Raw genomic sequence first — 27,219 nt, 5'->3', positions numbered from 1 at the left:
AGAGTTCAGTCCCCAAAGTAATGAGCTGGACTAAGTAGCCTTAGTTACAACTATGAAGCTGCTAGTAACCCACGTACAGTGTAAAATCACCAAGTCTCCTAAGACATACCACGTCCTCCCACTTATTATCCTAACATACCTTGCTCTGGATTTCTGCATGCTTGAAGAGTATTACATTTTTCTCTAGAAATCCCACAACAAGGGAAAATAGTGAATCCCCATATGAACTGTGTTTTTTCTTCTATCTTACTTTCACAAATTGCCAGAAACCCAACCCATATCTTTAAAGTACATCATAAATTTTTCCTATGAGTTTTGTTAAAATAAAGTTCTCTCAAAAGAAGAATTTCAGGAAGGAAGTTGATAGATAATAAGTTACCCACTGCATCTCTAATAATCAATTAACACATAGGGTGTAGCCAATATCTAAGGTAAAAAATTTATTTAATTACCTACTGTAACACCAGAAAGCAAGCTAATATTACACCTAAGCTTCTGTTATAGGAATTGTAGAGGATTAACACAGGAAGGGAAATAATTTGTGAGGTGCTTTGAATCAACAAACTTAATCCTGACAAAAGCCTAAAATGCAGATATAAAATACACCATTTTTAAAAATGAGAATATTGGTGTTCAGAGTGGATATTGAAGGCATAGTAAAGCTGAAACTTCTTTTAAATTCCTATTTCCTATGAAAATTTTTTATCAGATTCAATATTAAAATCCAGAAGATGTATTCATTGGTAATGTTAAATGAACAACATTAAACTAGCCTTCAGTAAAATTCCCTTGCTTGGGACTACAATTTTGTCTAGATTTGCTGTACCCAAAATGCAGTGCCATTCACCTAAGAAAATACGAAATGAGCCAAAACAGAGCCTAACAATATAACAGAGCCTAGCATTCATGTGACAGCATCCATGCTTCTTTGAAATTAAAATTAAAGAGGGTATATACTAGAAACAGAGAAGAAAGACTTGAAGAACTTTATTTCTAGTGTTGATTCCATCAAGAGGATATTTTGTGAGCAGAACAAGTCAACTAAACTGCAATAATTTATGTTTTCAAATTTGTAGAACAAGTGTAATAAGATAGATGTTTCTTAAATGTCTCTCAGCTCAGCTCTCTACAATTTGATGCTGCTCTGAAACTAGGATTTCAGAGCTGGTGGCATGGCTCTCATAGAAATTCTGGAATACGCCAGGCTGACCACACTGACTGTGCAATCTACTTGCAGAAATCTCAGTCCAAAGATTGTGTAGAGTCTCTGTTTGACCCGAGGACAATGTCTCAAGAGCTGCTGTACTCTACTTTATCTTCAGCATAATTGTTTACTTCCCTGATATAATTTCTGCACTATTTTTAATAACTGAATCTGAAGAAATTGAATTATTCTAAGGAGGAATAATAAGTTGTCTTGGTATAACCTATTCATTATGACAAGAGATTTTATGAAGCCAAGAGTAATTACTAGAGTTGCCTCTTTATTGATAACTCCAGACAGATGAGAATTTTACTGGGCATTAAGCTTAAGAGTTTTTATTTGAGGAGATTTTGATAGATTGAAGCTGTTAAGTACATGTTTTTTGTCAAACTATTTTGAAGTACCAAAAAAATAGAAGATTGGTAGTCAGGTGGTATGTAAACCAAGATGATGATGATGGTGATGATGGCGATGATGATGATGTTTAATACAAATTCTTTAGCTGAGTAAAGGATGCTCATATGATTTCAATTATTTTAAACAACACTTACATTGATACACGGTAATTTAAGAATTGTGAAGATAAAATGAATATATCAAAATGATTTATAGATTGCCCACAATTTGAAAATCTGGCGACTGTTAATATTTTGTTAGATGTCTACTTTTATTCACATATAAAATAAAGTGTTGCATTAACATAGATTTAACATTTGAAATTATAAATAGTTGATTTATCTGTTTCCCTACAACTTTTACAAACTTTTCATCATATTGCAATAACAGAGTATTTAGGACTTGGGGAGTTTTCTTGATGGTTTAGAATATATAAACTCTTTGGTGGCTTTTGATTTATCAAGCCAAGTCATTTTCCAGAATTTTTTTGCATATGTTCATTCCCAGAGACTGAATGACCAAACTAACACCATCATTATGTATTATTTTCCTTTGTTGTTTTCTAATTTGATTTGAAAAATACATGTTATTATTTTACTTTTGATTCTATTTCTATTTATTATTAAAATTGTCGTTTTTATGACATAGTCGTTTTTGCTGATATTTTAAATTTAAAATCAGGGTTTATGCATTTTTTTCACAGGTTTGATATTGTTGTTGTTACTTTGACTTGTAATGTTTCACATGGTCTTATTTTATCCACTTATTTAGAGTCATTTATAACATGCTGTGCTGGAAGCATTTCAACTAAATCTGAAGGGCCATCCAGTCTACCAGAAGATTGTGGACTCTAGTCAAATTATCTCGGTATTTTCAGTATATGAATCAGCTGAAGTATAATCATTGCTTGAGCCTCAATAATAGATGCATTGTATTTCAGCTTCTAAATATTTGTAGGGGGTGAAGGTGAGTTATGGTGCAGTCATTGCTTGAGAAAATTTTGTTTTAGTTATTAGCTACAGCATCAAAGTCCAGCTACACTTTTTTACAAATCTTCCTTTTTCTTTTTAGTGTTTTCAACCGTATAACACACATTTCTCAAAAGTATGAAGAATATAAAATAGTTAGAAAATATAATAGATATGAAATAGATAGTATAAGAAAAAGAAGCACATTTATAATAGTTTCAAATATATGAAATAAAAAAGAAAAAATCTAAACAAGAAATGTGACATAACTGGATTAAATAAACACAAAATTTTTTAAAGTCTATAATGAAGAATTGTATGAACAGAGGAAAATACCATATTCCCCCAAATTACTTTGGTATAGCAAGGATTATACTTTCAAACATTTTTATTAATATGTTGACGTTACTAAGAAAATACTTTGGAAATTGAAAACACTTGAAAACAGATATGGAAGTATAAGCAAAACAAATTGTTAAAAAAATTTTGGAGACAAAGGATAATGCATCCTGAAAAGCTTATAATATTTAATGAGAATTTTTTAAACATAATAAATGCACAATCAAAATATAAAAATACTATAACAAACTTGAACCTACAGAACCTATATAGAACCTATGTTCAGTAATCTCAGAAAGATGCTCAGAATAAGAAAACATAGTATTACAGTAAGGATATAAGACATAATTATTTAATACATGCTCATGGAACAACTAATTATATAGAAAAATAGTACTCTTTATCTCCCAACATTTAACAATTAAATTCAAAAACATTTAAATTTTAAGTGTAAGTGTAAAAGAATAAAGGACAGAAGGAAATATTGTTGAATAGTTATGATCTGAGACTTAAGGAAAATTGCTTACAAAGTATAAAAGCAGGAGAAGAAACTGGAAAAGTTGGATATAACTCACTATATAAAATCACAATATATATATGTACCACAAAAAGAGAACCATAAAAAACTGACACTAACAAATACTTAAGATGTCATTTAAAATATAAATGGGTGTGTATTTTCATAATGTACAGGGAAAATATTCGAAACGTCATAAAATACAAAATCATAAAAGGAAAAATGTGCTAATGCAACTACACAAAAATACAAAATATCTGTATGGAAACAGATTAAAAGTCAATAGTATATACTTTATTAATAGACAACTTAAAACAAATAATATCATTTGGATGAGGTTTCAAATTTTACAAAATAATTTCATAATCATATATTCACTTAATTCTCAAAATAGGAATTACTTGTTCCCAATTAATAGATGAAAAACTGAGGCCCGAGTTGTTGAAATAATTTATTTTTCACATAGTGTGTAAGTGGTAGAGAAACTTAAATCCCAGGATTTTATCTGGACAAAAACTGGAAGCTAACATAGACAATTAAGACTCTTGTTGTAAGTGATAAATGTATGGGTTATTACTTCAATATATTTTAAATTTTATTTTAAATAATATATTACATAAAAGAAAAAAAGTTTTCTTTTGAATCTTGGCACCCTTCACTAAAACATTTCGCCATTTCTGCACCTATCTCTTATTTTCACGTGGGTGGTCAACATAAATTGCCTATTCCATCTAATAGATTTTTCAGGAAAGCAGTCTCAGGGAGCAGAGTCCCTCATCCAATCCTACATGATTCTACAGCTTTCTAGTTTAGAGATGAGGTGCACGGTAACCAGGACAACTGCCCTAAACTTCTTTAGTAACCAGCACGAGTAGCTAAGTGTGCATATGCCCTGTGTGTATGTTCATAAGTTCTATAGAGACTAGTTTGGCATCTGTTCATTGACTCAGCTAAGTTTGTCTATTTTATTAAATAAGGGTGGTCTCTCACACAAAACTTTCCCCTCCATGTCATCCTTCATTATTGATGCTGTTCATCACACATAGATTATACTCAAGTCTCCTTGTCAAAATCTCCACCTTCATAAATAATCTCATTTTTATAATCTCAAATATGGATGATTTGGTGCCTGATCATCCATATTTGCTCCTTATTTGTAATTCCAGTGAGAAATTGTTTACCAATTCACTGCCTAGTCAATCACACCCATAAACAATGTTCTTCTCATTCTTTTTATTTTTTTAAATTTATTTATTTTTATTTATATATTTTTGGCTGCATTGGGTCTTCGTTGCTACATGCAGGCTTTCTCTAGTTACCGGGAGCGGGGGCTTCTCTTCCTTGTGGGCCCCGGGCTTCTTATAGCAGTGGCTTCTCTTGTTGCAGAGCATGGGCTCTAGGCACGTGGGCTTTGGTAGTTGTGGCATGTGGGCTCAGTAGTTGTGGCACACAGGATTATGTGCTCCGTGGCATGTGGGATCTTCCTGGAACAGGACTCGAACCTGTGTCCCCTGCATTGGCAGACAGATTCCTAACCACTGTGCCCCCAGGGAAGCCCTTTCTCTTTCTTTATTTTTCTTCATTTTCATTTTTTTCTTTTTATTCTTTTTGAGACCTCCATTGATTACAAGGTTTTCCAACCTTTCTCTTCTTCCTCATACCAGTTAAATATATGTTCTGTTCAAATGTCTTTCCTTGTTCTTCTTCTTTTTTCCATTTTTATCTGGAATATCCTGTCTATTTTGTAACTTTAATTATAACGTGTATGGTGTGTAGTAGTTGATGCTATAAACTAAACCCATATCATGCTCTTACTTTACTATTGCATTTCCAAAATCTTGATAATCCCCTTTAGCTGAATATTCTATCAATGCTTTCAATTCAGCATGCCCCAAATCAATCAATACCTGTTGAAAAAATCAACTCAATCAATATCTTACCTTAAACCAGCTCCTCATGTTTTACTTTAACATATGGTTTGGAGTAAAACCATTCTTCTCATTCTCTCTTTAAAGATATCTCAATGTTACTTTTACAAAAAATAAAAGTGAATTATTTCATTAAATGCCTTTTCATTGTACTGGCTGGCTTTTGTAAAACTAATGAATCTCTCCATGCAGATAAACTTTAGAAATGTTGTTTATTTGGATTTATACCCATGGACAAAAAATAAACCTACATTAAGAAAAAGTAGATGTCATATTGTTGATATTAAACAACGCTTGAACTTTTAAAATTCTGCAAAGTTAACAAAACATCTGTCACTGCTTGGTTGCTAAGTAGGACACAAGTGTGCTCTTTATTGAATATGTCATTGATTATAATACTTACATTGTAGCTTCTTTTGAAAAGTTTCAGTGCTCACTTTTTATACATAGTGCTCCACTTAGATGATCAGAAACAATTATACATATTAGTCAAGACTACAGAACATAGAAAAAAATGTTTGCTAAGAAGAAAATCAGTTCTTTTCTCTGCTTTTTAAATTCAACAGATGAAACTTTAGAAGATCAAATTATCTTATAAACTGTCTTTTAAGAGATTTTGTTATTTGTATGATCCATGACCCTTTTCAAATTATGTTGACACATCAGTTAACTTTAAAAGATCATAAAATGTCAATTGTTAAGTTTGACAAATGTGGGTGACTCTGTTCTGGTCATAAAGATTTCTTAAATTTGTAGAATGTAAAAAAAAATTCGTTGGCAATTTCATTTTTGAAGGTGAACAGAGGAATGACAATTATTTTTGAAATTTTATTTTTAGAACCATTTACAATCCATTTTGTGCCTAGTATAATGGGACAAAAAGGGGACATATTTACAGACAGTGAGGGACAATGGGAAGTCTCCTATTTACAGCTGCATAAATCTAATGTAAGCATATTTTACATAGAGTTATATCCTCTTTCTATATAGAAACAGATGTGGATTTGCCATCTGTCTGTTGTGCGGTGGGTTTTAGCATTTAAAAATCAGCCAAACTTTGTTCCTTTAATAGCATTTTCTGTTTTGCAGCTTTTATTCTTTTGTATTGTATGTGGGTATGTACTATTTCCCATATTATTATCCAATCTCTATGAAGTCAGGGTCCATATGTTATCCTTAAGAAGAGTACTTTGTATACATTGTAATTCTCAAGGGTATAGTTAAGGGTATGGATAAAATGTTAGTTAAAATCTTTTTATCTGTCAATGTAATTATAACACATTGCTTTAAGTTTTGACCTCATCATGCAACTGAATTTCAAGCAAATTTTAACTATTATTTTAATTGCAAGATAATTAAGTCAAGACTGTAATACAAAAGTTTTGTTCATGCAAACTGATTTATATAAATTTATCAATAGAAGATTAACCTTTATTTCATGTCTGCCAATGTTAAAATGCAGGCAACATTCATTAATGTCTTTAATAAAATTAAAAAATGCTAACCTGGTATTGTTTATTTTCTCATTTATATTTCTAATCATTGCATTTTTATAATTGCTTCAAATAGATTTTTATATAAAAATTTATTTTAGAGGATATAATATTTTAATAAATATATAGATGTCAAGGAAGAATTATTGGTGTTCAATAGTATGTGGTATTTTTTGCAACACCTGATGAGTCTCCAGTTCTATCTTGATTTATATTCTATTTTTCTGATTTGTATTTTGGAGAGTGAAGTAACTAGAGTAACTAGAAATACTCCCTGTTTCATTAACTGATGCTAAATATTTTAAAGTTCTACAGAACATCACCTTTTCCAGGAAGCATGTTCCAGAAGAATCAAAGACATGAAAAAAAATCAATGAAGCTTAATATAAGTATTTTAAGATAGGATGAGATTATCTATTCTAGCCTATAAACTAACATGATAAAATCTGCAAGAATCCTGGCAAGCAAATTTCTCTCTTCTCCTTTATTATTCTCATCATAAAGCTGAAAATTATTGTGGGGGTAATTTCAATTCAAATTAATATCCCTTATATAAAACCATAAAGTTTTCTTTTTTTGGCTTTAGGACTTACACTGTTTTCTTAAACAAAACAACACACAAATTTGATCCTTTGACCACATTGTATTTTTTATGTTCTCATAACATATGTAATACATTCTGTGTCTTCTAAGTCATCATGGTGATATTAAAGACTTTATACTCTTTTAACATAATTCAGTATCAAAATATTTTCAATAAGTCTTGTTTGGCATACCTTTTTTTGCTCTTTGGCTGCACCACAAGGCTTGCAGGATCTTAGTTCCCTGACCAGGGATCAAACCCAGGCCCCATCAGTGAAGTCCCAGAATCCTAACCACTAGACCCCCAGGGAATTCCCTGTTTGGCATACTTTTAAGATAGACCTCTGAAGGTCACTATCACCTACCTCACCCATATATTCTTTAATTTCTCCTAAATAAATTTTTAAAGACCAAAATTGGAAACAGTATTTTAGATGTGGTCTGATCTGCGTAGTTGATGACAGAAAATTATTCTTCTTTATAATAAAGGGGGGGTCAGTGACAAACCTCTGAGATTCAACATATAAGGTATGTTGTAAAATGTTGTGCATTTTGTAAAATACTGTGACTGTATTTAATCAATTATGTTGCTCAATTGACTAAAGAAAGTATTATTTTTTGCCCTTATGATCTGTTCAGCTATATCCTTCTCTACTTGATTGCCACATTAGAAATATAAAATAATGCATGTTTTAATAGACATGTAGAATATCTTAAGGCTTAAGGAAAATGTAAGCATTATACATGTTATTTTAGCAACTCAAAGATAACTAGTATTAAAATGTAGGTGTGACCTTCTAGTTTATTTTCTCCTTTTCAAGTAGTAGAATGGTCAATAGTATAGGCTTTGGGAATCTCCAAATAATAGTTTTTTAGTTAATATGTACGTATGTATGTATTCATTCATTCATTCATTTATTCGCTTACTTTTTAATTGAAGTATAGTTAAAATTCTTTTTAGCATCTGCCCCTTACATCTGCCCCTTTGTGTAAGTCTAGGACCGAAAACTCAGAATTGCACTGGAAAAGGATTTCAGAGGGGTTAGTGAGTGCATCTTTTCTGTATCAGCTAATTTCAAGCAGGGTTTCCAAGGCACTAACATTCTTATTTTTAAAAGGCTGAGGCTGGACAAAGATTTCCTATAACTCAATTTATCTTCTATGAGTTAACAGACAGATTTACCTTAGGATTATTTTAGTAAAAACCACAACATTCCAACAAGTAAATTATCAACTCAGTTGTGGTATTTAATGTGAAATTCCATGACTATTGGTGTTTTACGTGAGAGCAAGATAGTTCATTAAAAGTCAGTTTGCCCTTTGCTTCGTCTATAAGATTTATGTCAAAAGGTAAACTGATCTTTGGTGATTATGACTGATTTCTATCAACACATAGCTTCTGATACTATGTTATTACGTTCCAAGTTGATACAATTCTGTTAGTGCACAATGTTCATAGTGTATAATACTTCTTTGTAAAGCAAATGTGAAGTAAATTAAAACAACTTTTTATCTGAATAATATTTTAAAAATCATTGAATAACTTTTCTCTAAATCTTTTTAAAAATACTTGCAGTCATGTATAAAATTACAGAGTCTCAAGAAATATTTTTAAAGGAAAATATTTTAATTTGATTTGGTGGAATTTTTTAGATTTTAAACTTTCATGAACAATGCATCTATGAATGAGGACAAATTATTTCTTTCAGTTTTGCCCTGGTGGGGTTGGTGGTGAGTTTTGCTTTTTTTTTTTTTTTTAATTTTTTCCATGCACATGACACTGTTTCTTTTTTAGTATCAGAAATTTCCTCATGCAAAACTAAGGTAATATACTTCAGTGCTGGGCTTCACCAAATATATACAAATACACATCCAGCATTGTAGAGTTTTATATTTGGAATACTTTGTGTTTCTGCTTGACTCCATTATCATGGATAACATACCAGACTTTGTGATGAATAACTTGAAATTAAAGCATTAAAAATGTAAAAGTTAAGTTTTAGTCCCCAAAGAAGATCAGTTATTAATACAAGAATTATTTTATATTGCATGGATATCATGAAGATTATTTAACGGGTTAGCTATGAATAACCCACAATTATATTTTATGTACTTTTCTGCAAAGAGGGAGGATATAAACTGTAAAGGCAATTAGAAAAGGGCTTAAGAGCCAATAACTATGAAATCAGTGATATCTCAGTAGTGTTTTTGAGAAACTGGTTTGGTCTGGATTGCTAATTCTACACATACTTTCCTGAAGCTGCCTAGAACTGTTTCAGACCACAGGTTGAAGTAACAAATAATTAGCGACATTGCCTTGTAAATTTCACAGGCTGTGGGGGGGGGGGTCCTACTAAGTTTTTAATTAGAATTATGACTAAATTATTCATTGTCTTTGGGAATTTCCCTGAGGAGGGAGTGTAGTTGAAACTTGCACAAGATAAGAGAGATTTGCTACTTAATATATTGAAATCATTGGAAAAATTATGGGAGGAGATTTTATCATTTGGTGAATTTCATTGTCTTAAAATTCATTCCTCATTTCTGACACAATTATTAGCTACACAAAAGTTAATTTTTTTTAAATAAATGATAATAGAAAATCTATGAATACTTTTGTCCCTAGTTTCTTGTGATAAATGTCTTACAGATTTCTATAGCCTTGCTACTTTGTGGTAAGTCCTCCATTCTGTTGCCTTATTCTCTTGGTCACATGTATTAAAATGTAGCTCTGTAGTTCCTCAGATTACCACTATTTTTATAGTGTTTAAATGAGAGGAAATAGGCCACTTTTAGCATATTGAAACTATTTTGGGTTTATATTGATACATTTTGGTAACATTGTAGCAATAAATCTTGTAGTTATTTTCTGATCTTTTTAATTGGTAGATTCCAGTTTATTAAACTGTCCTATTCATAGAAATTATAATAAATTCTTAGAACTTTCACTCACTACCTAAAGTCATAGAATTTAACATCAGGCAATTATTTCACTGTATGATTAAGTCCCCTTTTGGTCCTATGCAGTTTAGTACTTTAAGAATTGGCTTCCTTTATTCTAGATGATAATAAGCCCCATGTACCTTTCATTGTAGGGTTAAAATTCGTTTCTACTTTACAACTGATTCTGGGAGTGTGAGTATGTATATGTGTGTGTTATAAGTTTATAAATATCTAACCTTTCACAGTGGGGTTCTTTGGTAATTGACTCATTTAGCTGTTCTCTAATCTGAGTTACTCATATTAGGAAAATGTCCCTGTAATTATTTTATAGCACCATCATTGTCTTGTTACAAAAATAGCTCTTGCAGGTAAAAGGAGGTTTCCTATTTTTAGAATGATGTTTGCTTTTTCTCTTCCATTTCCCTGCATACAATTCAAGCCAATACACATTGTATCTGGAATTTTTCTTTCCACAGCTAGGGCTTATTATATTTCATTTAATCTATTTTCAATATTAATAGCACCAAAGATAGTTGTTCCAACTATTTGGTGACACAATTTAGTGAAGAATTTGTAAAAGTGTAACAGGAATCAGGAAAATAGGAATAAATGTACTCAGAATTTGAGAAACGTTGTAGAGTGTGAAATACTTTGGCATAACTTTGAATATTGTAGTTAGGTGAAAGTCAGTATACATGGGTTTGTTGTCTTTATAAAGTCACAATTTGTCTTAAAATATTCCGTGAATGCTTATGTTATTTTTTGTTGCTATTAACTGAAAATAGTTGTTTTAATGATGGTAAGAAGTAGCCATAGTTGAAAGACACACCTCATGATGGCTGATTTACTAGGAATCTGGAAAAGGGAATACTCAAGAGAAGTAAATTTATACTCTGTTTTCTGATTTTTCTCATGCTTTCTATTAAAATTTAAACATTAGAAATGGAATATAATAAATACATTTATATTTATATTTGTAAACACTTTAAGAATAATAGTTAAATATTCACACAAAATATGTACCATTGCCCTTAACTAAAACTATCATCAAATTTTCTTATGCACTGTGTACAACATGGAGCTTATACTTAATTTGACACTTAATTAGACACTATGATGCAGATATAGTGTAGTTGCCCATTTCCTGAGCACTTCCAATCTGATTTCAGCAAGAATAAGATCATTGACTAGTCAAAAATATTAGACTATATTTCTTCTCTGTATAAGAACAGATTCATTATAGATAATAATTGAAAGATCATATATGAATTAACCAAAAAGCCTTTCTTCTTAAACTCAATTTCATAGCAATTAGATATACTCAGGCATAGGTTTATGTTCAGTGACATTTATTTCAGGAATAATTGTAAAGACAAAAACGGCACTGAAATATCTATCAAGAAGGCTATAGTTGAATAAACAGTGAGGCATGCACATCATAGGTTACTATGCAGACATGTTAAAAATAAAGGTCTGGATCAGGATATGATCAACTCAGCAGGATAGATTGTTATGTGAGAAGCAAGCTGCAGTAGGTAGCATGATCCTATTCTTATGAAACTGAAATTGGGATAGTTTCACTCCCACCAGAGAAAGTCACATTTTAGGAATAAGGGGCTGCTTGTAGATCACCTTTCTTTAGAACATGTCAAAAGGTTGAAAAAAAAATTAAATATGTTTTAAAACAAATGAGAGGTAAAATAGCAGTGTTTTTCACCGAACCAAAGTATGGAAGAGGATGGATATCCAGAGTGATAAGCCATGGTGTTCACTTGGTACATCTGCCAATTTTGAACAAGTTGCTCGTAAGGTTAAGAAACTAAACAGCACTTCAGACAGCCTCAGAGGACTGAGGGAAAAGCCGCCATCTGGCACTGAATAAAGGAGGTTGCACAATAAACTTCTTTTTTTACATGGGCTGAAACCGCAAAGGGACCACGACTTAAGAGAAACAGCGACTTGGAAATAGATAAGACTATAGATAGACAATGATTATGGGCCCATTTTAAAGTATCTCAAATGTTGAAATTAGATTCTGGTGATACTGGACTACTACTGAGTTGAATGGACTTGAAGAAGCAAACGTGAAATTGGAAGAAAGATAACTTCATCTCATGCCTCACATAATTTCTACAAACAATTTTAAAAATGTAATGTAACACGTTCATAAATAACCATAGACATAAAGAAAAAAGACAACTTGAGAAAAGTATGCTTGCTCTGTTCAAGGGAATAATGGCAAGATGAAGAAGCTATAAGAAAACTGAGTAAAATTTCTAAAATTGAGAAAAAGTAATAAGTGAAAAACTGCATATAGAACTATAACACTAAATGAAACAGATGAAGGCAGAGGTGTGATGATTTGTAATATGTAATATAGAATGAAGCTCAAACAGTTGAATGAGTTGGGAAATACACATATATTGTGAGATATATAAGGATAAAATAATGTGTAACAAGCAGGTATTTGGATTCCCAAAAGGAAGGGTGTAGAAGCAATATTAGGAGAGATAATGAACAAAAATTGTGCCAAAAGGTTACACAACCCAAAATCAGTTTCAAGAAGTCCTTAACACCGGAGGCAAGATTTAAAATATCTGCATTTATCTCTATTCCTCTATCTCTTTACCTATCTATGTATCTGTGTGTCTATGTATCTACAGCCTGTATCTACTGATCCCCTATTTATATTCCCCTCAACATTTCACAGCAAAAGTACTGAAAACTAACAAGGAAATGAAATCTATGTAACTTTTTTTCTTAAGATATAATTCACATACCATAATATTCACTCTTCTAAAGTGTACAATAAAATCATTTAGAGTAAATTCACAATGTCATGAATTCTTCATTACTATTTAATTCCAGAACATTTTCATTACTCCCGATTTTTCTTCCCTTCAACCTCTGGTAACCACTGACTTATTTTCTATCTCTAATGATTTACCCATTCTGGATATTTCATATAAATGAAACCATAAAATATGTGATCTTTTGTGTAGGGCATTTTTCACTTAGAATAATGTTCTCAAGATTCATTTGTGTTGTAGTATGTATCAATAGTTCAATCATTTTTATTCTTGAAAAATATTCCATTGCATGTATATACCACATTTGTTTATTCATTCCTCAATTGATTTGGGCTATGGACATTCATGTATAAGTTTTGTGTAGATATGTCTTTATTTTCCTTTGATATATTCCTAGAAATGAAATTGGAATGATAATGACATTTGAATTTTATGTAATTTCCATGTGTCAGAAATGGTATTCTATTTTTTTTATTTTTTATTCAACTATTTAAAAATGTAAAACTAATTCTTAGCTCATGGACAGTAGTAAAATTGGCAGCAAGCAGACTTTGGCCCATGTGCCATACTGTGCCAATCTTTACTCTGTCTTCCTGGAGAGAATAACTGCACTGCAACTCCTCTTAGGCAGCAAAACCATGCCTTCTACATTGGCTTCACCCCACTGTATACCTGTCTACATCTTCCTTCTTTAAGGGTAACAAAGATATTTCCAATTTTAAGTTTTTAAAATAGAAAGATTGAATTTTAATGTTTGCACATGGGAAACATATGAGTAATTTTAATTATCTGTTTAATTTCATTGTAAAGTCTATACTTTTATGAAAAAATGGTAATTCAGCCTTGTTTTAGCTCTTTTTTATAGTTAAAGTATATTATGTTGATGGAAATATTTTAAACTCTACAAAACATATGTATTCAAAAGAAAAGTGTTTATTATCTGTTATAAAAATGAATTTTAAAATGGATAGGAAGAAATAAAAACTGATAAAAGCAGTTGAAATTAACTAAAAATAGAATAAATACAGAAAAATACTCAAATAATGGAGACTCCAAGAAGTACAAAATGAGGTATGGAACTCAGAGTTGAGAAACAGGAATGAGAATTTTGGAATCAGAAATAACTGTAGCAGTGACACAGACTCCTGAACCTTAAATTCCACCAATTCAGTTTGGAAAGGATTAGACTGTAGACAACATGATATGTTTTGAAAAAATTAGAGAGCATAAAGAATAAAATAAAATATGTGTTCGATTAGGGAAAAAAAGGAAAATTACCACAGGAGGAAGCTGTATTGCAGTGAAGAGAGAAGAGATTTGAGGGTTTCAGTGCAGAGGCCAAGGATGATGGACATTGCCATCAGAATAAAACATTTCCGAGATGCTAGCTTGCCTTCAGAAAGAGACAACTCATTTAAAATTCAAATTATCTTCTGTATTTTTAGCTCTAGGGCCCAGGACACCTCAGCATATATGCCACCACTCCTTGACAATAGAACTATTTAAGAAAAGAAAAATATAAAGTAGTCATATAGTAGTCATAAAGTAGTATTAATAATCTACTAACTGAGAAAAGGAAATTTGTAGCAGCACATCCTCATTTTGTGTGTGTGGTATATGTGTTTGTGTTAGTCGATGCTGAAATATCAATTCAAAATATAAACCTACATGAAGGTCTATATTTCACAGGTCTGAAGCCAAATAGAAATGGTCTTTCCATTGGAAAATAAAAACTTGAACCATTCATTGCCAGAGGGTTACTAGGGGTTTCCTTCTGTATCCCTCATATCCCAATTTTTTTCTTGCATTTCAAACTCAAAACGATAAAACCTTACTCTTCAACTTCATTGAGCTTCACTGATTTTAAAAGCTGTCACAAAGATGATCTTATTTGTCCCATACAATCCTGAGAAATGTATAGCACCAATATTACCATCTCTCTTTATAAATGAAGACACAGAAATTTAAAGACAAAGTTTAAAAAAAACAAAAAACAACAAAGTGTTGTAGTTAAACACAGTTGGTAATCGGCTAAGACAGAATTCAGCTTGCTGGATTTGAAAGCCCATACTCTTTCCATTAAAAAATATTACTCTCTTCTGTGAATTTATATTCCCTGTGCAGAAATACTGAAAGGGGTGAGAAGGGTTTTGGACTTCTTGCTATCACACATTTCCTATATCCAAGCAATCACTTTCAAGTGAAATCTTTTGACTGTGTTCCTTATTCTCATTTCTAATTGTTTGTTTCAAGATAATGAAGTGAAGACATTTATATTCCTTTCCACTCTGTCCCCAACTCTCCCAAATTTCAGGTGAAGGAAAGATTTCTATTCCTTTCTCTTTTTAAAATTTGTTTTTTAATTTACTTATTTTTTAACATCTTTATTGGACTATAATTATTTTACAATGGTGTGCTAGTTTCTGCTGTATAACAAAGTGAATCAGCTATACATATGCATATATCCCCATATCTCCTCCCTCTTGTGTATCCCTCCCACCCTCCCTATCCCACCCCTCTAGGTGGTCACAAAGCAGCAAGCAGATCTCCCTGTACTATGCATCTGCTTACCACTAGCTATCTATTTTATATTTGGTAGCGTATATATGTCCATGCCATTCTCTCACTTCATCCCAGCTTACTCTTTCCCCTTCCTATGTCCTCAAGTCCATTCTCTACATCTGTGTCATTATTCCTGTTCTGCTCCTAGGTTCTCCAAAAAAAAAAAAAAAAGTATATATATATATATATATATATATATACATTTTTTTTTAGATCCTCTGTATATATATGTGTTAGCATACGGTATTTGTTTTTCTCTTTCTGACTTACTTCACTCAGTATGACGGACTCTAGGTCCATCCACATCACTACAAATAAGTCAATTTCATTTCTTTTTATGGCTGAGTGATATGCCATTGTATATATGTGCCACATATTCTTCATCCATTCATCTGTCAATGGACTCTTAAGTTGCTTCCATGCCCTGGCTATTGTAAATGGAGCTGCAATGAACATTGTGGTAAATGACTCTTTTTCAATTATGCTTTTCTCAGGGTATATGCCCTGTAGAGGGATAGTTGGGTCGTACAGTAGTTCTATTTTTCATTTTTTAAGGAACCTTCATACTATTCTCCATAGTGGCTCTATCAACTTACATTCCCACCATCAGTGCAAGAGTTCCCTTTTCTCCACATGCTCTCCAGCATTTATTGCTTGTAGATTTTTTGATGATGGTCATTCTGACTGGTGTGAGGTGATACCTCATTGTAGTTTTGATTTGAATTTCTCTAATGATAAGTGATAGTGAGTATCATTTCATATGTTTGTTGGCAATCTGTATAGCTTATTTGCAGAAATGTCTATTTAGGTCTTCTGCCCATTTTTGGATTGAGTTTTTTGTTATTTGATATTGAGCTGCATGAGCTGCTTGTATATTTTGGAGATTAATCCTTTGTCAGTTGCTTCTTTTGCAAATATTTTCTCCATTCTGAGAGTTGTCTTTTTGTCTTGTTTATGGTTTCTTTTGCTGTAAAAAACCTTTTAAGTTTCTTTATGTCCCATTTGTTTATTTTTCTTTTTACTTCCATTTATCTAGGAGGTGGGTCAAAAAGGATCATGATGTGATTTATGTCATAGAGTGTCCTGCTTATGTTTTCCTCTAAGAATTTTATAGTGTCTGGCCTTATATTTAGGTCTTTAATACACTTTGAGTTTATTTTTGTGTATGGTGTTATGGAGTGTTCTAATTTCATTCTTTTACATGTAGCTATCTGGTTTTCCCAGCACCACTTATTGAAGAGGCTGTCTTTTCTCCACTGTACATTCTTGCCTCTCTAATCAAAGATAAGGTGACCATATGTTCATGGGCTTATCTCTGGGCTTTCTTTTCTGTTCCATTGATCTATATTTCTGTTTTTGTCCTAGTACCATACTTTCTTGATTACTGTAGCTTTGTAGTATAGTCTGAAGTCAGGGAACCTTATTCTTCCAGTTCCATTTTTCTTTCTAAAGATTGCTTTGGGTATACAGAGTGTTTTTTGTCCAGAAAAATTGTGAAATTTTTTGTTCTAGTTCCGTGAAAATGCCATTGGTAGTTTGATAAGGATTGCATTGAATCTGTAGATTGCTTTTGATAGTATAGGCATATTCACAATCTTGATTCTTCCAATCCAAGAACATGGTATATCTCTCCATCTGTTAGTATCATCTTTAATTTCTTTCATCAGTATCTTATACTTTTCTGCATTCAGGGTTTTTTTTAAACATATTTATTGGAATTTAATTGCTTTACAATGGTGTGTTAGTTTCTGCTTTATAACAAAGTGAATCAGCTATACATATACATATATCCTCATATCTCCTCCCTCTTCCATCACCCTCCCACCTTCCCTATCCCACCCTCTAGGTGGTCAAAAAGCACTAAGCTAATCTCCCTGTGCTATGCAGCTGCTTCCCATGAGTTATCTATTTTACATTTGGTAGAATATATTAGTCCATGCCACTCTCTCACTTCATCCCAGCTTAACCTGCCCCCTCCCCGTGTTGTCAATTCCATTCTCTAAATCTGCATCATTATTCCTGTACTGCCCCTAGGTTCCTCAGAATCATTTCTTTTTTTTTTTTACATTCCATATATATGTGTTAGCATATGGTATTTGTTTTTCTCTTTCTGACTTACTTCACTCGGTATGAGAGACTCTAGGTCCATCCAACTCACTACAAATAAGTCAATTTCATTTCTTTTCATGGCTCAGTAATATCCCATTGTATATATGTGCCACATCTTCTTTATCTATTCATCTGTCAATGGACACTTAGGTTGGTTGAGGGTTTGTCATATATGGTCTTAAATATGTTGAGGTAAGTTCCCTCTATGCCCACTTTCTGGAGAGTTTTTATCATAAATTGATTTTGAATTTAGTCAAAAGCTTTTACTGCATCTATTGAGATGATCATATGGTTTTTATCTTTCATTTTGTTAATATGGTTTATCACACTGATTAATTTGGTATATTGAAGAATCCTTGCATTCCTGGGATAAACCACACTTTATCATGGTGTATGATCCTTTTAATGTGCTGTTGGATTCTGTTTGCTAGTATTTTCTTGAGGATTTTTGAATCTATGTTCATCAGTGATGTTGGCCTGTAGTTTTCTTTCTTTGTGATATCTTTGTCTTGTTTTGGTATCTGGGTGATGGTGGACTTGTAGAATGAGTTTGGGTGTGTTGCTCCCTCTGCTATATTTTGGAAGAGTTTGAGAAGGATAGGTGCTAGCTCTTCTCTAAATGTTTGATAGAATTCACCTGTGAAACCATCTGGTCCTGGGATTTTGTTTGTTGGAAGATTTTTAATCACAGTTTCAATTTCAGTGCTTGGGTTTGGTCTCTTAATATTTTCTATTTCTCCCTGATTCAGTCTCAGAAGGTTGTGCTTTTCTAAAAATTTGTCCATTTCTTCCAGGTTGTTCATTTTATTGGCATATAGTTGCTGGTAGTAACCTTTCATGATCCTTTGTATTGCTGCAGTGTCAGTTGTTACTTCTCCTTTCTCATTTCTAATTCTGTTGATTTGAGTCTTTTCCCTTTTTTTCGTGATGAGTCTGGTTAATGGTTTATCAATTTATTTATCTTCTTAAAGAATCAGCTTTTAGTTTTGTTGATCTTTGCTATTGTTTCCTTCGTTTCTTTTCCTTTTATTTCTGATCTGATTTTTATGGTCTCTCCTTCTGCTATCATTGGGGTTCTTTTTTGTTGTTGTTGTTGTTTTGTTTTTGCGGTACGTGGGCATCTCACTGTTGTGGTCTCTCCCATTACAGAGCACAAGCTCCAGACACGCAGGCTCAGTGGCCATGTTGCACAGGTCCAGCCACTCCATGGCATGTGGGATCTTCCCGGACCGGGGCACGAACCTGTGTCCCCTGCATCAGCAGGAAGACTCTCAACCACTGTGCCACTAGGGAAGCCCTTTGGGGTTTTTATTTTTGTTCTTCTTTCTCTAATTGCTTTAGGTGTAAGTTTGTGTAGTTTATTTGAGGTGTTTCTTGTTTCTTGAGGTAGGATTGTATTGCTATAAACTTGCTCTTAAAACTGCTTTTGCTGCACCCATAGGTTTTGGGTTGCCGTGTTTTCATTGTCATTTGTTTCTAGGTATTTTTTGATTTGGTTTTTGATTTCTTTATTGATCTCTTATTTACTTAGTACTGCATTGTTTAGTCTCCATAGATTTGTATTTTTACAGTTTTTTTTTTTTCTGTTTTTACATCTAATCTCATAGGTTTGTGGTTGGAAAAGATACTTGAAATGATTTCATTATTCTTAAATTTAACAAGGCTTGATTTGTGACCCAAGATATGATCTAACATGGAGAATGTTCCATGAGTTCTTGAGAAGAAGGTGTATTCTGTTATTTTTGGATGGAATGTCCTATAAATATCAATTAAGTCCATCTTGTTTAATGTACCATTTAGATCTTGTGTTTCCTTATTTATTTTAATTCTGGATGATCTGTCCACTGGTGAAAGTGGGGTGTTAAAATCCTCTACTATTATTGTGTTACTATCAATTTCCCATTTTATGGCTGTTAGCATTTGCCTTATGTATTGAGGTGCTCCTATATTGGGTGCATAAATATTTACACTTGTTAATTCTTCACCCCACCCAATAGCAGAGAGGCTGTGTAAAATAATAAGTTCTCAGACCCCCCAAGACACACTACCGGTTGCACTCTTTCCAACCAGAAAGACAAAATCCAGCCTTATCCACCAGAACACAGACACTAGTCCCCTCCATCAGGAAGCCTACACAACCCGCTCAACAAAACTATCTCACTGGGGGCACACACCAAAAACAATGGGAACTACCTACATGCAGCCTGTGAAATGAGAACCCAAACACAGTAAGTTAAGCAAAATGAGAAGACAGAGAAATATGCAGCAGATGAAGGAGTGAGGTAAAAACCCACCAGACCAAACAAATGAAGAGGAAATAGGGAGTCTACCTGAAAAAGATTCAGAGTAATAATAGGAAAGATGATCCAAATCTTGGAAATAGAATGGAGAAAATACAAGAAACTTTCAACAAGGACCTAGAAGAACTAAAGAGCAAACAAACAGTGAAGAACAGCACAATAAATGAAATTTAAAATTCTCTGAAAGGAATCAATAGCAGAATAACTGAGGCAGAAGAATGAATAAGTGACATGGAAGATAAAGTAGTGGAAATAACTACCGCAGAGCAGAATAATGAAAAAAGAATGAAAAGAATTCAGGACAGTCTCAGAGACCTCTGGGACATTAAACACACCAATATTTGTATCATAGGGGTCCCTGAAGTATAAGAGGAAAAAAGGGGACTGAGAAAATATTTGAAGAGATTATAGTTAAAAACTTCCCTAATATGGGAAAGGAAATATTCCATCAAGTCCAGGAAGCACAGAGAGTTCCATACAGGATAAATCCAAGGAGAAACATGCCAAGAAACTTATTAATCAAACTTCCAAAAATTAAATACAAAGAAAAAATATTAAAAGCAGCAAGGGAAAAACAACAAATAACATACAAGTGATCCCCATAAGGTTAACAGCTGATCTTTCAGCAGGAACTCTGCAAGCCAGAAGGGAGTGGCAGTACATATTTAAAGTGATGAAAGGGAAAAACCTACAACCAAGATTACTCTACCCAGCAAGTATGTCATTCAGCTTCTACAGAGAAATTAAAACCTTTACAGGCAAGCAAAAGCTAAGAGAATTCAGCACCACCAAACCTGCGTTACAACAAATGCTAAAGGAATTTCTCTAGGCAGGAAACACAAAAGAAGGAGAAGACCTACAATAACAACCCAAGACAATTAAGAAAATGGTAATAGGAACATACATATTGATAACTACCTTAAATGTAAATGGATTAAATGCTCCAACCAAAAGACATAGACTGGCTGAATGGATACAAAAACAAGACCCATATATATACTGTCTACAAGAGACCCACTTCAGACCTAGAGACACATACAGAGTGAAAGTGAGGGAATGCAAAAAAGGTATTCCATGCAGATGGAAGTCAAAAGAAAGCTGGAGTAGCAATTCTCATATCAGACAAAATAGATTTTAAAATAAAGTTTCTTATAAGAAACAAAGAAGACACTACCTAATGATCAAGGGATCAATCCAGGAAGATATAACAATCCTAAATATTTATGAACCCAACATAGGAGCACCTCAATACATAAGGCAAATCCTTTCTCTTTTAAAGATTAAAAGCAAGGAAAATAAATACAATTCCATATTTGGCAAAACTAGGATATCTGCAATACCATACCACAACACAAGTAAGCAGAGAATAGAGAGAGCTTGTGAAAGCATAAGCCAAGAAAGGACCTACAAAAGTAGATACCAATGAGAAGCAATTGGATTTCCCTAGAAAAATTCAGGAAAGGCTTGGTATTAAATAGTGCTTATGGGTGCTGAAAACAAAGGGTGGTTTGAAAATGTGTTTAATTTTTTTTTTTTTTAATTTCAAGTTTCACTGGAGTTGATTTAGTCAGAAGGACGTCCCTTCCCCACACATAAAAGACTAGAGGTACAGGAATTTAGCCAAAATGACAACAACTTTTTTTTTTTAGTTGTTTTTAAATAAATATTTTTTTTTAATTTTATTGTGATATAATTGACTTACAAGGATTCCACATATTTAATAAATATATTTTGATGAGTTGGGACATATGCATGCACTGTTGATACCATCACTAGAACCAAGGTACTAAACATCTATCACATCCAAAAATTTTGTTTCATTATTTTGCATTTTTTTCTTTTTCATGTAAGAAAAAATAACATAAGTTTTATCTTCTTTACATATTTTACAGTGCACAACACTGTCTTGTTAACTAGAGGTATTATGTTGTACAGCAAATTTCTAGAACTTGTTTATCAGGCTAACTGAAACTTTATACACATTAAAAAAAATTACATTTCCACCTTCTCCCAGCCCCTGGTAACCACCCTTCCATTCTCTCTTACTACCAGTTTAAATATTTTAGAACATCACAGAAGTGATATCATATAGTATTTGTCCTTTTGTGACTGGCTTATCTCACTTAACATAATCTCCTCTAGGTTCATTTATGTTTAGGCAAATGGCAGGATTTCCTTCTTTTGTAAGGCTGATAATATTCCACTGTATGTATATGCTATATTTTCTTCATCTATTCATCTGTAGATTGACATTTGAGTTGTTTTCATATCATGGATATTATGAATAATGCTGCAATTAACAGAGGGGTGCAGATAATCTTTGAGACCCTGATTTCAATTCTCTTGGCTATATACCAAAGAGTGGAATTGCTCTGGTAGTTCTATTTTTAATTTTTGGTGGAAACTCTATACTGTTTTCTATAGTGGCTGTACCATACTACATTCGCACAAACAGTATATAAGGTTTTCAATATCTCCACATGCTCGCCAAGCCTTGTTATCCACCCTTTTTCTTTTTTTTCAAATAAATAACTACCATAACAACTGTGAGGTGATAACTCACTGTGGTTTTGATCTGCATTTCCCTGATAATTAGTGATGTTGAGCACATTTTTATATGCCTGCTGGCCATTTGTATGGCTTTTTTGGAGTAATGTCTATTCAATTCCCTTGCTCATTTTTAATTGGATGTTTTTTATGTTCATTGGTAGGCAATACTTAGATATTTTGGATATCAGTCCCTTGTCTTATATATGGTTTACAAATATTTTCTCTCAAACTGTTGGTTGCCTGTTTGCTTTGTTGATTGTTTCCTTTGCTGCACAGAGCTTTTTAGTTTGATGTAATCCCACTTGTCTATTTTTGATATTGTTTCCTGTGCTTTTGGTGTCAAATTCAAGAAACCAATATCAAGACCAACATCAAGAATTTTCCTCTTAATGTTTACTTTGAGGATTTTTATAGTTTTTGATCTTACATTTAAATCATTAATAAATTTTGAATTGTTTTTTGTGTCTGTTAGGAGATACAGATCCAATTTCATTCTTTTGCATGTGGATATACAGTTTTCTTAACACTATCTGTTGAAGAGACTATTCTTTCCCCATGTTGTATTCTTAGTGCTCTGTCAAAAATCAGTTGAGTATATAATAATAAACATTTCTGAGCTCTCTGTTCAGTTCCATTGGTCAAAATGTCTATTGTTATGCCAGGACCATACAATTTTTTTTTGTGTGTGTGTGGTACTCAGGCCTCTCACTGTTGTGGTCACTCCCGTTGCAGAGCACAGGCTCCGGACACGCAGGTTCAGTGGCCATGGCTCACGGGCCCAGCCTCTTTGCAGTATGTGGGATCTTCCCGGACCGGAGCATGAACCCGTGTCCCCTGCCTCAGCAGGCAGACTCTCAACCACTGCACCACCAGGGAAGCCCAGGACCATACCATTTTATTTGCTATAGCTTTGTGATATATTTTGGAATCAAGAAGTATGCTGCCTCCAGCTTTGTTCTTTTTTCTCAAAATTGCTTTTGTTATTTGGTGTATTTTATGCTTCCACATGAATGTTAGGAATTTCTTCTCTTTTCTATTTCTTCTATGTTTTCTTCACTTCTATTTTTCTATTGCTTTTCTATTTCTGTAAAAATGCCATTGTGATATTGATAGGGATTGCACTGAATCTGTAGATTATTTTGGGTACTATGGACATTTAAACCATATTAATTCTTCCAATCCATGCACAAAGACGTTTTTCCATTGATTTGTGTGTGCTTTTATTTCATTAGCATTTTATAGTTTTCAGTGTACAAGTCACTTAACTCCTTGCTGAAGTTTATACTGAGAATTTTATTCTTGCTATTGTAAATATAATTTTTTTCTTAATTTCCTTTTGGATAATTCCTTGTTAGTATATAGAAACACAGCTGATTTGTGTATGTTGATTTTATATCCTGCAACTTTGTTGAATTTGTTTATTAGTTTAAAGAGTTTGTTGTTTTTGTTGTTGGCTGTGAAGTCTGTAGGGTTTTTGATATGTAAGCTCATGTCATCTGCAATTTGAATGCAAACACAAAGGAGCTGAAACAGGGGCATTAAGTAATATGACATACCTAGAGCTCTCTTCATGTATCCATATCCAGAATACCCTGTCAAGGCGTTAGGTAACACTTACCTAAAGAAACTGAAAAAGTTAAGAATAAAAAGGTCGACAGATTTAGATAGTAGAGGTCCTCATATAAAAAGAAGTTTGGCTATTCTAGCTAGCTGTAATAAAGCTCAACAATTAATAAATTTTTCGCACTCAGAGTTCTTTCAAAAGACTTTTTAGTACCTTATAATTCAATTGAAGAAAGAGGCAAGGGTCATGTGGCATGTGAGGAGGATTTCCAACATGAAGCGGGGAGCCCAAAATAGAGAGCTAAAGAGAACTCAAGTTTACCAGGAATATTCAGTGAGATCTCCCTACTCTTTTTTTTTTTGTGTGTGGTATTCAGGCCTCTCACTGTTGTGGCCTCTCCCGTTGCAGAGCACAGCCTCCAGATGCGCAGGCTCAGTGGCCATGGCTCATGGGCCCAGCCACTCTGTGGTATGTGGGATCTTCCTGGACTGGGGCATGAACCCGTGTCCCCTGCATCGGCAGGTGGACTCTCAACCACTGCGCCACCAGGGAAGCCTGAGATCTCCCTACTCTTTAAAATACAAATGAAAATAATAACAAATATTAACAACAACAGTAACTCTCCCCAGGACATTTAAAAGTTTCCTGGTTGCCAGCTTCGTGTTTGGGATTCAGAATGCTCAATAGGTAAGCTCCTTCTACATCTAGTTTGTCAAGAGTTTTTATCATGAATTCATGTTGAATTTTGTCAGATGTTTTCTTTGCATCTACTGACATGATCATGTGATTTTTCTACCCTCCATTCTGTTAAAATGATGTATCAACAGATTGATTTATGTATGTGGAACCATTCTTGTATCCTAGGGATGAATCTCATTTGATCATTGTGTATGATTCTCCTAATGTGCTGTAGAATACAGTTTCATTTTGGATTTTAACATCTATGCTCATTACGAATATTGGCCTGTAGTTTTTCTCTTCTTGTAGTGTCTTTCTCTGGCTTTGGTTTCAGGGTAATACTGGCTTCATAAAATGAGTTTGGAAGTGTTTTTTTCTCTTCTATTTTTTGGAAGCAGTTGAGGAGGATTGGCATTAATTCTTAAAAAGTTTGATAGAAGCTATCTGGTCCTGAACTTTTCTTTATTCTGAAGTATTAATTACTGATTCAATCTCCTTACTCACTTTTGGTTTGCTCCGATTTTCTATTTCTTCATGAATCAGTCTTCATAGGTTGTGTATTTCCAAGAATGCATACATTTCTCCTAGGTTATCTAAATTGTTGGTTTATAATTGTTCCTAATAATCTCTTATGATGGTTTCTAAAAAATTATTTCTGCAGCATCAGTTCTCTGGGAAACACTACTAAATGAAATAAGCTAGTCACAGAAGGACAAATACTTCATGACTCCACTTATATGAGGTATCTAAATTAGTCAAACTCATAGAAACAAAAAGTAGAATGGTGGTTGTCAAGGGTTATAGAGAGGGGGAATGGAGAAATTGCTGTTCAACAGGTATAAAGTTTCAGTTATGAAAGATGAGTAAGTTCTAGAGAACTATACAACGTTTTTCCTACAGCTAAAGTTAGTGTACTGTGCCCTTAAAATTCTGTTAAGGAAGTAGATATCAAGTTAAGTGTTATTACCACAATAAAAAGTGCTTTATAGACCTTTCAGTGTTGGAATAAAATAATGATTCATTGCTTCTAAATTAGAAATGATTCCATGATGCAAATTCATAAAGGTAGAAAGAGAGCATTGTATTATCTTTATAATACTTCTTTTTTTCAGAAATAAAATTTAAAATGTAAATAGAAATTGTAGTATAGCATACAGTCTTATTTTAAATGGAATAAAAATTTGAGACACATTTTTTTTTTTCAAATCACAGCACTCCTCTGGAAATATCCAGGTTCTGAACAACTTTCCAGAAATTTTTAAACCCCATCATTTTTCTGTTCCACCAAATAGAGCATGTTTGAATTGAATTAAGACAATATTAGTTAACTACTTTTTAAAAAGAAAGTCACCTACAAATGTTGACATTTTGTTATGAAAATCAATCTGCATTCCTATACAAAGGACAAAAACATCAGTGAGCCAAGACATGGCAGCTGAGTCTTGGTTGTCACATAAGACCTACATTTCTTTCATATTAAAAAATAATGTGACTGATGAAGAATTTTTCAATATTTAGATTTATTATTAATTAAATAATTTTTGAAATAAATCTTTGGCATCTATTGGCACGTTTCTCAAATGTTCAGGTGAGCTAAGAAGACATAGTAAATGCAAGAGCTTCTGACTAAGCCAGAGAAACATGTTCTGCTTCCAAACTTTTGTCTATTTTGCTTTATGCAGCTATCCTATCAAGTTAGGGGTCTACATATTAATCAATGGGTTCTTAAAGAGTGAAAATTCAGCTGAAGAAATATTCAGCAATGATGATACAGTTACGTTTGTTAACTGTGGAATGAAATTTTGAGAGAGCAAAGTGGAAAACTTTGGGAGTGAAGGCAGCAGAAGGAGGTTGAAACTGGAAAGAGGAAATCTGAAACATATGGGAACAGGAGTATATGAGAGAATATATGACTTACAGTCATACATTAGGGGCGGAGATCTAGTATTATGAGAATGTGAGGTATAGTTAAATCAGACAAAATTTAAACAGCTGAACCAATCCCAAGAAATAGTGGGTAAGAACTGAATGAGATAGTCTCTCTAATCTTTGACGATTTAATTGTTCTGGAATACAATATAATCAAAAGGAAAGATTAGCTTCTGGAGCAGTCCTATTATTATAATTATTATTACTATTATTATAATTATTATTACTATTATTATTATCATTAAAACTTTTCTTCCTCTTCCACAACTAAATCTAATTAGGCATTAAGCCCTGTTAACCATGTCTCTTTACTATCTCTAATCTCTCTCTTGCTCCCCTCACCATTT

General features: G+C 33.0%; 1 protein-coding gene across 1 annotated transcript in view; it reads left to right on the top strand.

The window, feature by feature from the left end:
• Positions 1-27,219, top strand: part of EYS (eyes shut homolog) — a 1,642,163-nt gene that overhangs the window by 232,893 nt on the left and 1,382,051 nt on the right. The window contains exon 10 of the mRNA XM_029223300.1: positions 8,909-8,918. Within this exon, the coding sequence (XP_029079133.1) occupies positions 8,909-8,918 (10 nt within the window). The remainder of the gene's footprint in view (positions 1-8,908; positions 8,919-27,219) is intronic.

This window comes from Monodon monoceros, unplaced genomic scaffold, assembly GCF_005190385.1.
Source record: "Monodon monoceros isolate NGI ecotype Baffin Bay Population unplaced genomic scaffold, NGI_Narwhal_1 Super_Scaffold_15, whole genome shotgun sequence".
In the NCBI taxonomy this organism is placed as follows: domain Eukaryota; kingdom Metazoa; phylum Chordata; class Mammalia; order Artiodactyla; family Monodontidae; genus Monodon; species Monodon monoceros.
This window is presented reverse-complemented; position numbering and strand designations above follow the sequence as displayed.